The 12789-nt window shown below is 45.6% G+C and overlaps 1 protein-coding gene across 1 annotated transcript in view; it reads left to right on the top strand.

Annotated features, from left to right (window-relative positions):
- itpr1b (inositol 1,4,5-trisphosphate receptor, type 1b) overlaps positions 1-12789 on the top strand; it is a 490770-nt gene that overhangs the window by 214917 nt on the left and 263064 nt on the right. The window contains exons 30-33 of the mRNA XM_078543785.1: positions 2598-2723; positions 8130-8330; positions 10043-10294; positions 11766-11891. Of these exons, the coding sequence (XP_078399911.1) occupies positions 2598-2723; positions 8130-8330; positions 10043-10294; positions 11766-11891 (705 nt within the window). The remainder of the gene's footprint in view (positions 1-2597; positions 2724-8129; positions 8331-10042; positions 10295-11765; positions 11892-12789) is intronic.

The following is a 12789-nucleotide window of genomic DNA, read 5'->3' as shown; positions in this document are numbered from 1 at the left end:
TTTATGCCAAAATTTGGAGAGCTGTCCCACAGACGAGTCAAGCAACAGCCTAGCATAGTCATACTCACAGGATCATGACTTGCAGCCAATGTCCCAGACACTGGTATGCAATTGGAAAGGAGTGGCACTGGGGTTCTTCAACATTGACTCTGGCATCAGGCCATACATGAGTAAAGAAACCACCCAAGGCCCTTCATCACAGATGAATGAGTACTGCTCCATGTGGAGACAGCAGTGGGAAGTAGCACAGACACAGAATGTACTCTGTCCATCACCAAGAGTGGCTTAGTAGTACTATGACTGACTAAGCTGGCTGAATCCTGAAAGATGTACCTGCCAGATTGAGCCAGTGGCAGGCGGTGAGAGAACCAATATGAAGGAAAAATCCACTTGAACTTGCCATCAACAGTCTACCTGTCACAGACACGTCTATTAATGTCTGCGTCAGGAAGAATGACCACTGCACGGTCCTTGCGGAGACACAGCCCCATCTTCACATTGAGGACACCCCCCCTGCCCTGCCCTCATTGTCTTACGTGGTATTACCACTGTTCAGACTCAGCACGGATCCAGCAGCTCAAAACTGGGCATCCATTAGGTGCTGTGGGTCATCAGCAGCAACAATTAGTCTATTAAACTATTCCTTAATGATGTGGAAACCTAGTACATTGGTGCAGAAGACGAGGCTGAAACATTTGCAGCCAAAAAGGCCAAGGGAATGAACCATCTCGGCCTCCTCCTGAGGTCATCACTGTCAAAGAAACCAGCCTTCAGCCAATTCCGTTCACTCCACATGCTATCAAAAGACTGCTGAAGGCACTGGACACTGCGAAGGCCATGGGCCCTGACGATGTTCTGGCAATAGTACTGAAGACTTGTGCTCCAGAACTTTACGTGCCCCTAGCCAAATTGTTCCAGTACAGCTACGACACTGGCATCTACCCTACAATATGGAAAAATTGCCTGTGTCTGTCCTGACCACAAAATGCAGGACAAATACATCCTGGCCAATTACTGCCCCATCAGTCTACTCTTAATTGTCAGCAAAGTGATGGAAGGTGCCATAAGGCAGCACTTACTCAGCAAAACCTGCTCACTGATGCTCAGTTTGGGTTCCACCAGGATCAGTCGGCTCCAGATTTCATTGCAGCCTTGCTTCAAACATGGACACAAGCTGAATTCCAGAGGTGAGGTGAGAGTGTCTGCCCTTGACATCAAGGCAGCATTTGACCAAATGTGGCATCAAGGAGCCTTAGTAAAATTCGAATCAGTGGGAATCAGGAAGGGGAGGCGGTGTGGCGGGGGGGACGAGGAGACATTCTCCATTGGTTGGAGTTGTACCTTTATCACATAAGTGGATGGGTGTGTTTATTGGAGGCCAGTCATCTCAGTTTTAGGAGATCGCTGCAGGAGTTCCTCAGTCCTAGGCTCAACCATCTTCTGCTGCTTCATCATTGACTTTCCTTCCATCATAAGGTCAGAAGTGGGGATGTTCGCTGATTATTGCACAATGTTCAGCGTCATTCGTGACTCCTCAGATACTGAAGCAGTCCACGTCCAAATACAGCAAGACCTGGTCAATATCCAGGCTTGGGCTGACAAATGGCAAGCAACATTTGTGCGACACAAGTGCTAGGCAATGACCATCTCCATCAAGAGAGAACCTAACCATCACCCCATGACATTCAATGGCATTGACATCTCTCAAGTCTCTGTCAACATCCTGAGGGTCACCAGAAGCTGTTGAGCAGAAGCTGAACTGGGGATGAAACCTGGCCACCATTTACAAGGCACAAGTCAGGCATGTCGTGGAATGGTCCCTACCTGCCTGGATGAGTGTAGCACCCACAACACTCGAAGTTTGACTGCATCCAGGACAAAGCCGCTGGCTTGATTGGCATTCCATCCACCCCCTTTAAACATTTGCTCCCTCCACCACTGGCACCTTCTCGAGGGCAATTAGGGATGGGCAATAAATGCTGGCCTAACCAGTGACACCCACATCCCATGAATGAATAAAAAAAGGTGCATCATTGATGAGATGCACTGCAGCAACTCACCAAGGTGCCTTTGACAATACTTTCCAATCCTGTGATCTCAACCACCGAGAAGAACAAGTGCAGCAGTGACATGGGAACGCCACCACCTGCAATTCTTTTTTGAGGCATTCCTTTACAGTCACGGATTCAAATGCTGATGTTACCTTGCTCTCAGCAATGTGGGTGTACCTACACCACATAGACTGCAGCAGTTCAAGAAGGTGGCTCACCACCAACTTCTCAAGGACAAATAAGGATGTGCAATAAATGCTAGGCTTTCTAGCGACACCCACATCCCATGAATGAATAATTAAGAAGTGAGTCTATTGAAGAGCCAGCAAAGGCACGATGGGCTAAATGGCTTATTTTCTAAGATTCTTTTGAAATAAACAGCCATGAGGGATGTAAGACAGGCTGCCGATTTGCTAATGCCCATTTTATGCACTTTAACACAGTAACAATCTACCCATTGAGGGTTTTCAACAGAGTGCAGCTATGCTGTTCATTACTGATTTTAAAAAAAAAACTGAGTAACCACTTTACTGTTGTCCTCTACAGGCTGAGGATATCCGAATGCAGGAGATCATGAAACTGGCACACAAGTTTCTGCAGAATTTCTGTGCTGGCAACCCACAGAACCAAGCCCTCCTTCACAAGCACATCAACCTCTTCCTTACTCCAGGGGTAAGAGCACTGCTTGGAATCAAGTACTGTTTCAGCTGTAGGCTCATTTCCTTGCATTGGCAAAAAAATTCACACTCTCATGCTCCTTGCTCTCGTATATCCCTCGCGCACGCTCCTCTCTCTCTTGTGCCCACTCTCTGGCACACCTCTCTGCTTCTACTTTAGCTGTTTGTGTCAGCATCACAGACTAATATCCCTATTCCACCAACATCTAAAAGGGCTGCACTAGCTTAATCAGGCATGAGCTACGAAGATGGTAACCCTGATAACTTTTAAATGGAAATAATCTAAAGATAGGGCTTGAAGATTTCAAGTGGTGCTGTGACTGTTTCATTTGGCAGCTTGTTCCACCGTGGCTGTCCTTGGGATGAAAAATTGTTGATGCGTTGTCTCTCCTCCCTCACTATTGTGCCCCCCTCTCCCTCTCTCTGGTGCCACCCCTCCCCCTCCCTCACTCTCTGGCGCCCTGCCCTCTTCCCCCCTCCCTCTCCCTGAGCAGATAACTCATTTGAATGAGGGCTGAATTGTTGAGTGAGAATGTGGGGAAGAGATATTAGAAAGACAAAGAAGTAACTCTGAAAAAGATGAGCATTTCTTCCAATGGGGGACTGTTGCTGCCGATTGTATCAACACAAGTGGCAATTTGAAACTTTCAGTAAGAAAGCTGTTTTTAAATGCATTCTCACCCAAGTAGGTAATTTCTGGATAAAACTATTAGATTTGCCTGTTATGAAGTTTATTCCATGTATTCTGCTCATCTGTGACATGAAAACAAGAGAGAACCAACTGCAATCTTTATGCACAAATATTCATTATCATTCAGAGAACCTTCCTGAAAGGAAGATAAAATTCAGTATGAACTGACATGTCCCTAGCTGTATTACTCCAGACTACTGCAGTTAGCACTTGCATAATAAGTTATCAAAATGGTGAGGGAAACTTAGCACTACATAACTGAGTGTACAGATGATTAGTCACCACAGCGTTTTAGTTGCTGCATATCTAAAGTTTTTAGTTAGAACATCACAATCAGCTGGCTATCGCTTCAACAAACGCTTGCCTTGTTCATTTAGGCTTGACATAACCTTTTGATTTTGCATCCAAAGCCTCCATTAAACATGGATAACAAACTAGATCAAATCCAGTGCTGGAGTACTGTCCAGTCATTTGTTTAGAAATGTGCTATTTAAGTGCATTAGCTCAGGGGCTACTTCCTCCAATTTGCTTAGATTGTAGCATTCCAAATGAATTATACACCCCTTCACGTTTAGTTCCGGTCTCTGAAGCAGGAGGCAAAGTCAGATAGACTGTTAGTTGGTTGTCTTTTTCTCTCTCTCTCTCTCGCTCTCTAACTGTACAACCCCTTTTGATTCCTGACCTTTGAATGGGACACCTGGATCATAATTCCGTAGCCCTTTCTGACCTGTCACCCGAGGGACGCAAGAATGTAAAGGAGAAAGAAGCTGGAGGTAGCTGTGTAATCCCTCGAGCCATTGCCTCCATTTAAACACATAATGGCTGAACTTCATCAACTCCACGTTCCTGCTCTGTCCCCATAGCCTGTGATTCCCTTATTGTCCAAAAATCACTTCTTCTCCATCTCACCAACTGAGCATCTGTTGTGACACAGGAGAACAGGACGGGCAGGGCACCATAATGAAAACCTTACGTAACATTTCACTTTGTGCTTTCCCTGGCGACAGAGAGATGTCAGAGAAGTTGATTCAAATATCTACATTACTGCTTGTGCTTCGAATTATGAAGAGGGGAATTCTCCAACCTTCCAGGAAATGTATTTCACTTCTACTGTTCTCAGTATTTCAAGAGGAAATCTATAATTCTAATAAATCCTTCATATACAGCATTCTGCAATTTCTCAGTACTTGGAAATTTACCAGATCCTTTTTTTAGTTAATACTATAAAAGCTGAAGTACTATCCCAAACGCAACACTTTCAGTGAAACTGCCTGTGGGTTGTGGCATTGTGGTCTCTGACCCGTAGATTTTCCAGCTCAATCTCTATTGGACCATTGAGACAGCAATGGAAAATATCAAAAAGCTGTTTTATGGAGAGATATAAGATTAGACTGTAGGTAAAGTTAAACCTTACGTATCCCTTTAAATTAGCCTTTGGCAATAGGAAAAGGGAGCGTGTTCAAACCAGAGATGCTTTTGGGATCGATATCAGGACTTTTTTTCTTCATACAGTGATGAACATGTGGCTTAACATTCCAGATAAGAGTACTGGGGACAAGAATCCTGGGACTATTTAAGAAGCAAATAGTTGCCTTGAAGGAGGTCTAGTGGTGCAGTGGAGCCTCTCGAGCCAGAGGCTCTGGGTTCAAGTCCCATTCCAGGGACAGTATTTTGCCCTTGGCTGGGGTAGGCAGGAGTGGTAGGGAAGCTGACCGCCGCCCTCAATTGGCACCACACTGCGATTTTACGTGGGCAGGCCGATTAAGGTCTTTCTAGTGTGATACGTGAGTGGCAGCGCTACCTGGGCGGGGGGAGGAGGGTGAGCGGGCCTAGCACGAACTTTGCGCATGTGCGAAAGAGCACTTCAATCTCCTTGAGGCACAGAGCTGCCTCAGGGAGATGAAGTGCTGTTTAAAAAAACTAATGAAGGAAATAAAATGTCATAAAATATGTCCCCTCATGTGACTCTGTCACATGAGCAAGGACATGTTTTTAATTCAAGCGTAAAATTTTTAATTTTATTTTTATTTGCTTTAAAAAAAACCTCATCCTGTCGGTGGATGAGGTTTCCTGAAAAGTGCAAACGCCGCTTGGCCTTTTTGCCTGCCTGCCACTGTAAGGTTGGATGGGCAGCGTAAATTTGAATTCAATTACCTTTTTAATGGCCTTAATAGGCCTTTTAATTGTCGGTGGGCACACTGCTGACTCCGGCGCACACCCGCCGAACAAAATATTACAGGACTATGCGATGATGCCGGGACGCTCCCCCGACATCATTGCGCGTCATTATCCGCTCGGCCGGGTCGGGCGCATGCCCGCCCGCTGAGCTCAATATTCTGCCCCAGGATTCTGCCATGGAAAGTGGGCTCATGATGGAGCTAAACAGGTTGAGTATCAATCTGCAAACTCTTCCAACACGGGCCAATGGCAGGCAGGAGAAATTCCTGGTCAGCCACGTGGTGGAAAGAAAATTGGAGTCTCCACTAACACTATTCAAAGCTCCGAACTACAATTTGCATGTAGAAGGGGGCCAGTTGGCTCAGTTGGCTGGTGTGAATCAGATTGGTGCTAATAGTATGGGGTTCGATTCCCATTCTGGCTGGGATGGATTTGAGACCTGCCTCCTTGCCCTACCTGTAATGAAGGTCACGGCATTGTGGGTCGGTCCTGCCTTCAGGCAGAGAACTGAAGAAGAACTGGCTGTTAATATATGGGGGTGCTAAGATTTCTATGGGTGAATGAATCAAGATTGACTGATTGCAGTCATCACCTGTCGTGATCTTATGTCCCGAACTGAACCACTATCCAAGCTCTTTATCAATTTAGGTGAAGCGTTCTGTTTTGAAATGGCTTTCTTTACTGCTGGAGAGCAGTCTTTAGCAATGTTTGATATTGATGAAACTGCTGTACAAGAGTGTTCAGTTGTACTAAATAGCTTGGAATGAATACAACCAGAATGAAAATACTAAAGTACAGATTTGGCATGATTTTGAGTCAGGTTTGAGACTTGGACCAGAATCTTCGGGTCGGCGTGTGGGGGCGGGCCCCGGAGTTGGCTGTGCGCCCACCAAATTGGCAAAGGCCTATTAAGACCATTTAAATATCAACTAAGCTAATTAACTGAGCTGCCCGTCCAACCTTAAGGTTGGTGAGCAGTTGAAGAGCCCAGGCGGCCTTCGCATTTATCATGAAACCTCATCCACGGACGGGATGGGGTTTCATGAAGGCTTTTAAACTTTAATAAAAATTTTTAATAAAATTCATAGACATGTCTTAAAATGTTTTTTTAATTTAGTTTGATTTTGAAACATTGAAATTTCTCTCCCAGCCCTGACTCAGCCTCCTCCCCCTGCCCGCACAGGGAGCGCTCAGCACTTCCGGGTGCGCATCACGTTGGGCGGGACTTAATTGGCCCGTCCATGTAAAATGGCACACAGCCGATTGCGGGCTGCGCGCCTGCCCGCTCCCGCTCAGCCCCCCGACAAGGAAACAATTCTCTCCTTGGTGTTGTGTGGTTCCAGTTGCTAGCTGTTTAATTGGTGTCAGAACAGTGCATGGTGAGCTGAGGTACTGTTCTGGCTCTTGTCTCATTGGGTACATCCAGAACTGGTTCTTTAGCATTGAGTCTAGGCTGACATTTCAGTACTGAGGGACTGCTGCATTGTCAGAGGCCCTACCTTCCCTCTCAGCTAATCGGGGGAAAAAAAACCCATGGCACTATTTCAAAGACAAGCAGGGGAGTTCGCCTAATATTTATTCATCAAGTAGCATCTGGAAAAAAAAATTAAAATAAAGGCAAAATACTGAGGATGCTGGAAACCTGAAATAAAAGCAAAGCACTGGATATATTCGGCAGGTCTGGCAGCACCTGTGGAGAGAGAAACAGAGTTAATGTTTTGAGTGGAATATGACTCCTCAGTTCTGAAGAAGAGTCAACTGAAACGTGAACTTTTTTTCTCCCCACAGATGCTGCTAGACCAGCTGAGTATTTGCCACACTTCTCTGTTCCTATTTTATTAGCAAAAAGATTATCTGGTCATTTATCTCTCAGATGTTTGTGGGATCTTGCTATGTGCAAAATTATCTGCCACGTTTCCAACATTAGAATAGTGAAGACACTTCACGAGTACTTAATTGGCCGTAATGCACTTGGAACATCCTGAGGTGCTGAAAGGTGCTGTATGAACGCAAGCTGGTCGTTTTCCATGATTTTCTGCTTTTGCCCAGCTATCTCGAATGTGCTGCTGAACCCCCTCCTTTGAGTTGTTGTGCTTTTGCCTGCGGTGGGGAGCACAAGAAGCATCTAGCCCTAAACCACCTCCAAAACCACTCCAGTTTTCCACTCTGCTTCTTGTTGAGGCTGTTTTAAATCCAGACTATGTAGCACAGTTTTCACCAGTGTTAAGCCTACATAAAGCCGTAGGGCACCTGACAGAACTTAAGGGGTGTTTTGAAAGAGGAAAAAGAGGTCAAGGACATTCAAGAATGGCTATCTAAAGAATAGAGAGAAAATATGTTCATGGGGAGCTGATTTATCTTTCACGGTACCAGCCTTTTGGCTGCTGATCTTCCTTGCCACTGTCCACATTGCTGCTGCTGCTCCCCAGATTTCCAGGTTTGTGGTGATGGTGGGGGGGTGGGGAGGTTGGGGTCGGGTGGCAAAACCCTCCATTGGTGGGGAGTGCTAATTAAGAAGCCTTGTTGTTCCAGATCCTGGAGGCGGTAACCATGCAGCACATCTTTATGAACAATTACCAGCTCTGCAGTGAGATAAATGAGCGCGTGGTGCAGCACTTTGTCCACTGTATTGAGACACATGGCCGCAACGTCCAGTATCTCAAATTTCTGCAGACCATTGTGAAGGCTGAAGGGAAGTTTATCAAGAAGTGTCAGGACATGGTGATGGCTGAGGTAAGCTGTGCTGATCAAATATTACCAGCCCAATTTTGAAAGCAGCGGAGGTGGTGGCACAATGGTAATGTCACTGGACTAGTGATCCAGAGGCCTGGGCTAAAGCCCTGAGGACACGGGTTCAAATTTGACCATGGCAGCTGGTGGAATCAAAGAAACAAATATAAAGCTAGTCTCAGTGATGGTGACCATGACAATTATTATCAATTGTTGTTTTAAAAAAAATCCACCTGGTTAACAAATGTCTTCAGGGAAGGAAATCTGCCATTGCTAACTGGTCTAGCCTATGTATATTTCTAGACCCACGGCAGTGTGTTTGGCTCTTAACTGACCTCTGAAATGGCCTAGCCGGCCACTCAGTTCAAGGGCAATTTAGGGATGGGCAACAAATGCTGGCTTTGCCAGTGACACCCCCATTCCGTGAAAGAATAAAACAAAAATTGAAGGCAAGTTTGTGTAATCTGCGAATTGCAGGCTCTGATGAGCACTCCAAAGCCTGTGAGTTACAATCCAGTGCCATGGATGTAGCAGACATTCCTGCACACCAGGTCTCGGCAAGTCAAGGTGTCACATTCCAACTTCCCTGTTTTGAATTGTAGCCTGTGCTGCCACCTCTCACAGCACCCTTGCCATCCAAAGAGAAACCACTGTCTGGCTGGTCAATCTCCGCCAGAAAAGAGAGTAGAGCAATAAGCATTGCTGATTTGTTGTTTGCAGAGCAGGGGAATATGAGGAGACTTTTGAGCATCAGAAATGAGAGTACAGAGAATTAATTGGCAAAAGAACCAGAAGCGAGTTGAGAAATATTTTTATGCAGCAAGTTGCGATCTGGACAGTACTTTCTTGAAAGAGAGGTGGAAGCACATTCAATAGTAACTTTCAAAAGGGAATTGGGTGTATACTGGAAGGGAAAACCTTTGGAGGGCTATGGGGAAACAGTGGGAAAGTGGGACTAAAAGAGCCAGCATGATAGGCCAAAAAACCTCCTGTGCTCTATTTCTACTTGAAAGGTTAATAAAACAGTGAGTGCAGTGTATGCACGGAACGCGAGGTGTTCTGGAGTGTCACCTCATGAGGTTTTGGCCCCAGTTTACATCCAGCCACTGTTACCTCACTCAAGCCACCTTCAGAGGCCTGGGACCTCAGCTCTTGAAGGAAGCCACTCTGTGTGTGCCCTGAAATAGCCTGATTCAGAGAAACCTCTGGGAGTAACCTGGGTTTCTTGTGTGCCTTGTCTGAGCTGCTTTACTATGTTTGGCTGGGCAGAGGAAGAAAATGTTGCTACAAAGAGGGGGCAAATCAAAAATTGATGTTCTTCCTAAATTTTAAAGCTTTCCATTTGGCTCATCTGCTTGTTGAGGTGAGGGAGTGCAGGGCTGGTAAATTAAATAATTTCTCCACCGGGTTTCAGTGTTGGGCACTTCCTGACCAAGTACAACATTCACAAGGGCGCAGTGTTGTGCTGTCTTAATTCTGTCATTAAGAACAACCGCTCTCAATCCCAGCTGAAGGATTGAGTAGAGACGATAAGAGCTAATTTTCCACAGAAGAACTATTCATCAGGCCGGGCAAACCCTAGACGTCAATGTTAGTGAACCCATTGGGCTCCTTCCTTAATCAGCACATAACTATTTTCTAAAATAAGCCCAATCACTTCCATGGTTTGCAAAACTGTTGATGATCTTTGCTTTTGAACCATTGCACTTTTGCAGCTTGTGAATGCTGGAGAAGATGTTCTGATTTTCTACAATGATCGAGCCTCGTTCCAGACCCTAGTACAGATGATGCGCTCTGAGCGCGATCGGATGGATGAGAACAGTCCTCTCATGTACCATATCCACTTGGTGGAATTGCTGGCAGTCTGCACTGAGGGCAAGAATGTCTACACAGAGATTAAATGCAACTCCCTCTTGCCTCTGGATGACATTGTGAGAGTATCGACCCATGAAGACTGCATCCCTGAAGTGAGTTGGCTTTCTGGGTTAATCTCATTGAAAATGTTGCTCTTTTTGTAAAAAGAAAGTGTAACATCATCCATCTTACCTAATTTATCCTATTTATTATACCTAATCTACATTTTCTCTGATCTAATCTACCCTTTATATCACATCAATCTAATCTATCCTATTTTATCTAATCTATTTTTATCTATAACCTGTCTATATTAGTGCAGCTTATTTGAAGGATCTGTTATTTTGAGGTCCATTTAAGCTAATCGGAATTGTGTGGTACCACCACTGAGCATGAAAAATCAGAGTTTCTATTTGCTCCCCTCACCCCAACTATTGCAAAATCAATAGGACATTGCCTTCAAGCACGAGACACAGAAATCACCATCAGAATAAAGCTGCAAGCCGGTGCCAAATGAACAAACAAACTTGCCCATGTTTGGAAAGGCGCTATCCAAATTCTGCCTGGCTTGCTGGTTGGCTGCATGTTCGGGCTTAGAAAGTCTCCGATCTAATTCAAAATGTGCAAATGAATAACTGAACAGGCTGGAGAAATGGTATCTTTCTGAAAAGGATTTCAGCTCCTTACTGTCAGTCGGAAAGCAGTCTAATTCCTGTGTAGCTTTGAATGTTCTTCTAATGTTAGTGCAGGTGACAGAAGTGCAAGTTCAGTTAACAACTGCTTACCCTCAGTTACAGTTGAGTAAAACGCTAGCCCAATCCCCAGGAATTCATAATCACAAAATCGCAAGTGATGGCTATGATAAAGAGGTAGTAATAGCATTATCATCCCCATGTTGCGATGTTAAAGTATTGCGGCTCATTGTAAAGCTGTTTACAAAATACTGTTGAATCCATTAACTCCTTCACTTTTCACAGCCTTGTCTAAATGCCCCATACCTGTTCTCCAGTGAAGGCAGTGGGTAATCTGGCAGGTTTATACAGTTCTTTCCAGAGGAATCCTCCAGTTGCAGGATTTCTCTTTTTCTTGATATGGGGATATGCCATTCATCCATTCGCCATCTTGCCCCATTGTCTTGATGACTCACAGAATCACAGATCACAGAATCACAGTGCAGAAGAGGCCCTTCGGCCCATCGAGTCTGCACCGACACGTGAGAAACACCTAACCTACCTACCTTAAATACAATAGGAGCAGGAGTAGGCCACCTGGCCCCGCAAGCCAGACCCGTCACCAAACAATCTGCCCCAGAATACGGTCTATCTGGGCAACGGGCCAGCAGAAGTGACGTGGGTCCGAGGGTTCCGGTGACAAAATACGGTTTTCTGAGCGGCCGGCAGGGGGCTGGAAACAGGATGGAGTGAGGGTGGATCTGAGGGGAAGGGAAATGTGAGAGGGAGTTGTGGAGAGGGAGGCTCGGTTAGACATTCGAGCTTAATAGACATTAGCTACCCTCACCCCCAAGAGATCTCTTGGTTTTGTTGCTAAGATTACATTCTGCTGATATTTTGTTTTTTTCACTAGGTGAAGATTGCCTACATTAACTTTCTCAATCACTGCTACGTGGACACAGAAGTGGAGATGAAGGAGATTTACACAAGCAACCACATGTGGAAGCTTTTTGAGAACTTTCTAGTTGATATATGCAGGGCAAGTATTCAATTTAGCATCATTATGCTTCCCTTTAGTGACTCCACATGATATCTGTGCTGCTTGCTTAATCTCCTGTTTCTCCTGGGTGGGAGTCAGTGAGGCAACTGGTGTTGTGTATCAGTGGGTGTCTCTTGGGGATGAGGTGGTTCTTTAGCTACTTGAGCTGAGGCACAAGATAACCCAGCTACTGGCTCAACCATATCCAGATATGTGGGCTTGCACGTAAAGAAGAGTTGCGAGTTTGACAGAAACATGTCTTTAGTCCAGGGCCCGTAGCACATGCAATCCTGCAGTTCCATTCAGACGGAAGCGAATCCCTTTGCAGATGTGATTGAAGAAAGAGCCACAGGCCTTTCATTGGTGATATAAATTGTGCCCTGCTGCAGGATGCTCATGCACGTTAAGAAGTCAAGGGCAGCCTGAAGTGGAGGAAACACATTGTACTGCATTGGGCCATTCTTAGTTAATATAAGGAAGTGGTGGAACTATTACAGTGATGGGCAACCTAGGCTAGTGAGTGAGCTGCGAGAGTGGCCCTCCTTCATCTCAGTGGGCCGCAAGATTGAAATTGGGCAGGAAAATCGGCACTAACCATGACCTCATGAATAAGAATTTGCGGGACGTGCCGATTGAACCGTAGCAGTGCTTTGGACTCAGGGAGTGCACGGCTCTCACAGTCAATGTTGTACGCAATCAGCATGCACTTCACTTCACCCTTGCTTTGTGTGTTTATCACTTTCGCAGTGCTGGTAGGAAAAACCTACATGGATGGAAACCAGTGGAACCTGGCAACCCCATGCGTGGGTAACGGTCAACAAAATGTCTCGAGTGCCACACTCGGAACCCTGATGGGCCGCATGCAGCCCGCGGTCCGCAGGTTGCTCACCGATGAACT

This window comes from Cetorhinus maximus, chromosome 6 (assembly GCF_964194155.1).
Source record: "Cetorhinus maximus chromosome 6, sCetMax3.hap1.1, whole genome shotgun sequence".
NCBI classification, from domain to species: Eukaryota; Metazoa; Chordata; class Chondrichthyes; order Lamniformes; family Cetorhinidae; genus Cetorhinus; species Cetorhinus maximus.
Note: the sequence above shows the minus strand (reverse complement) of the source record. Positions and strands in the feature narration are given on the sequence as shown.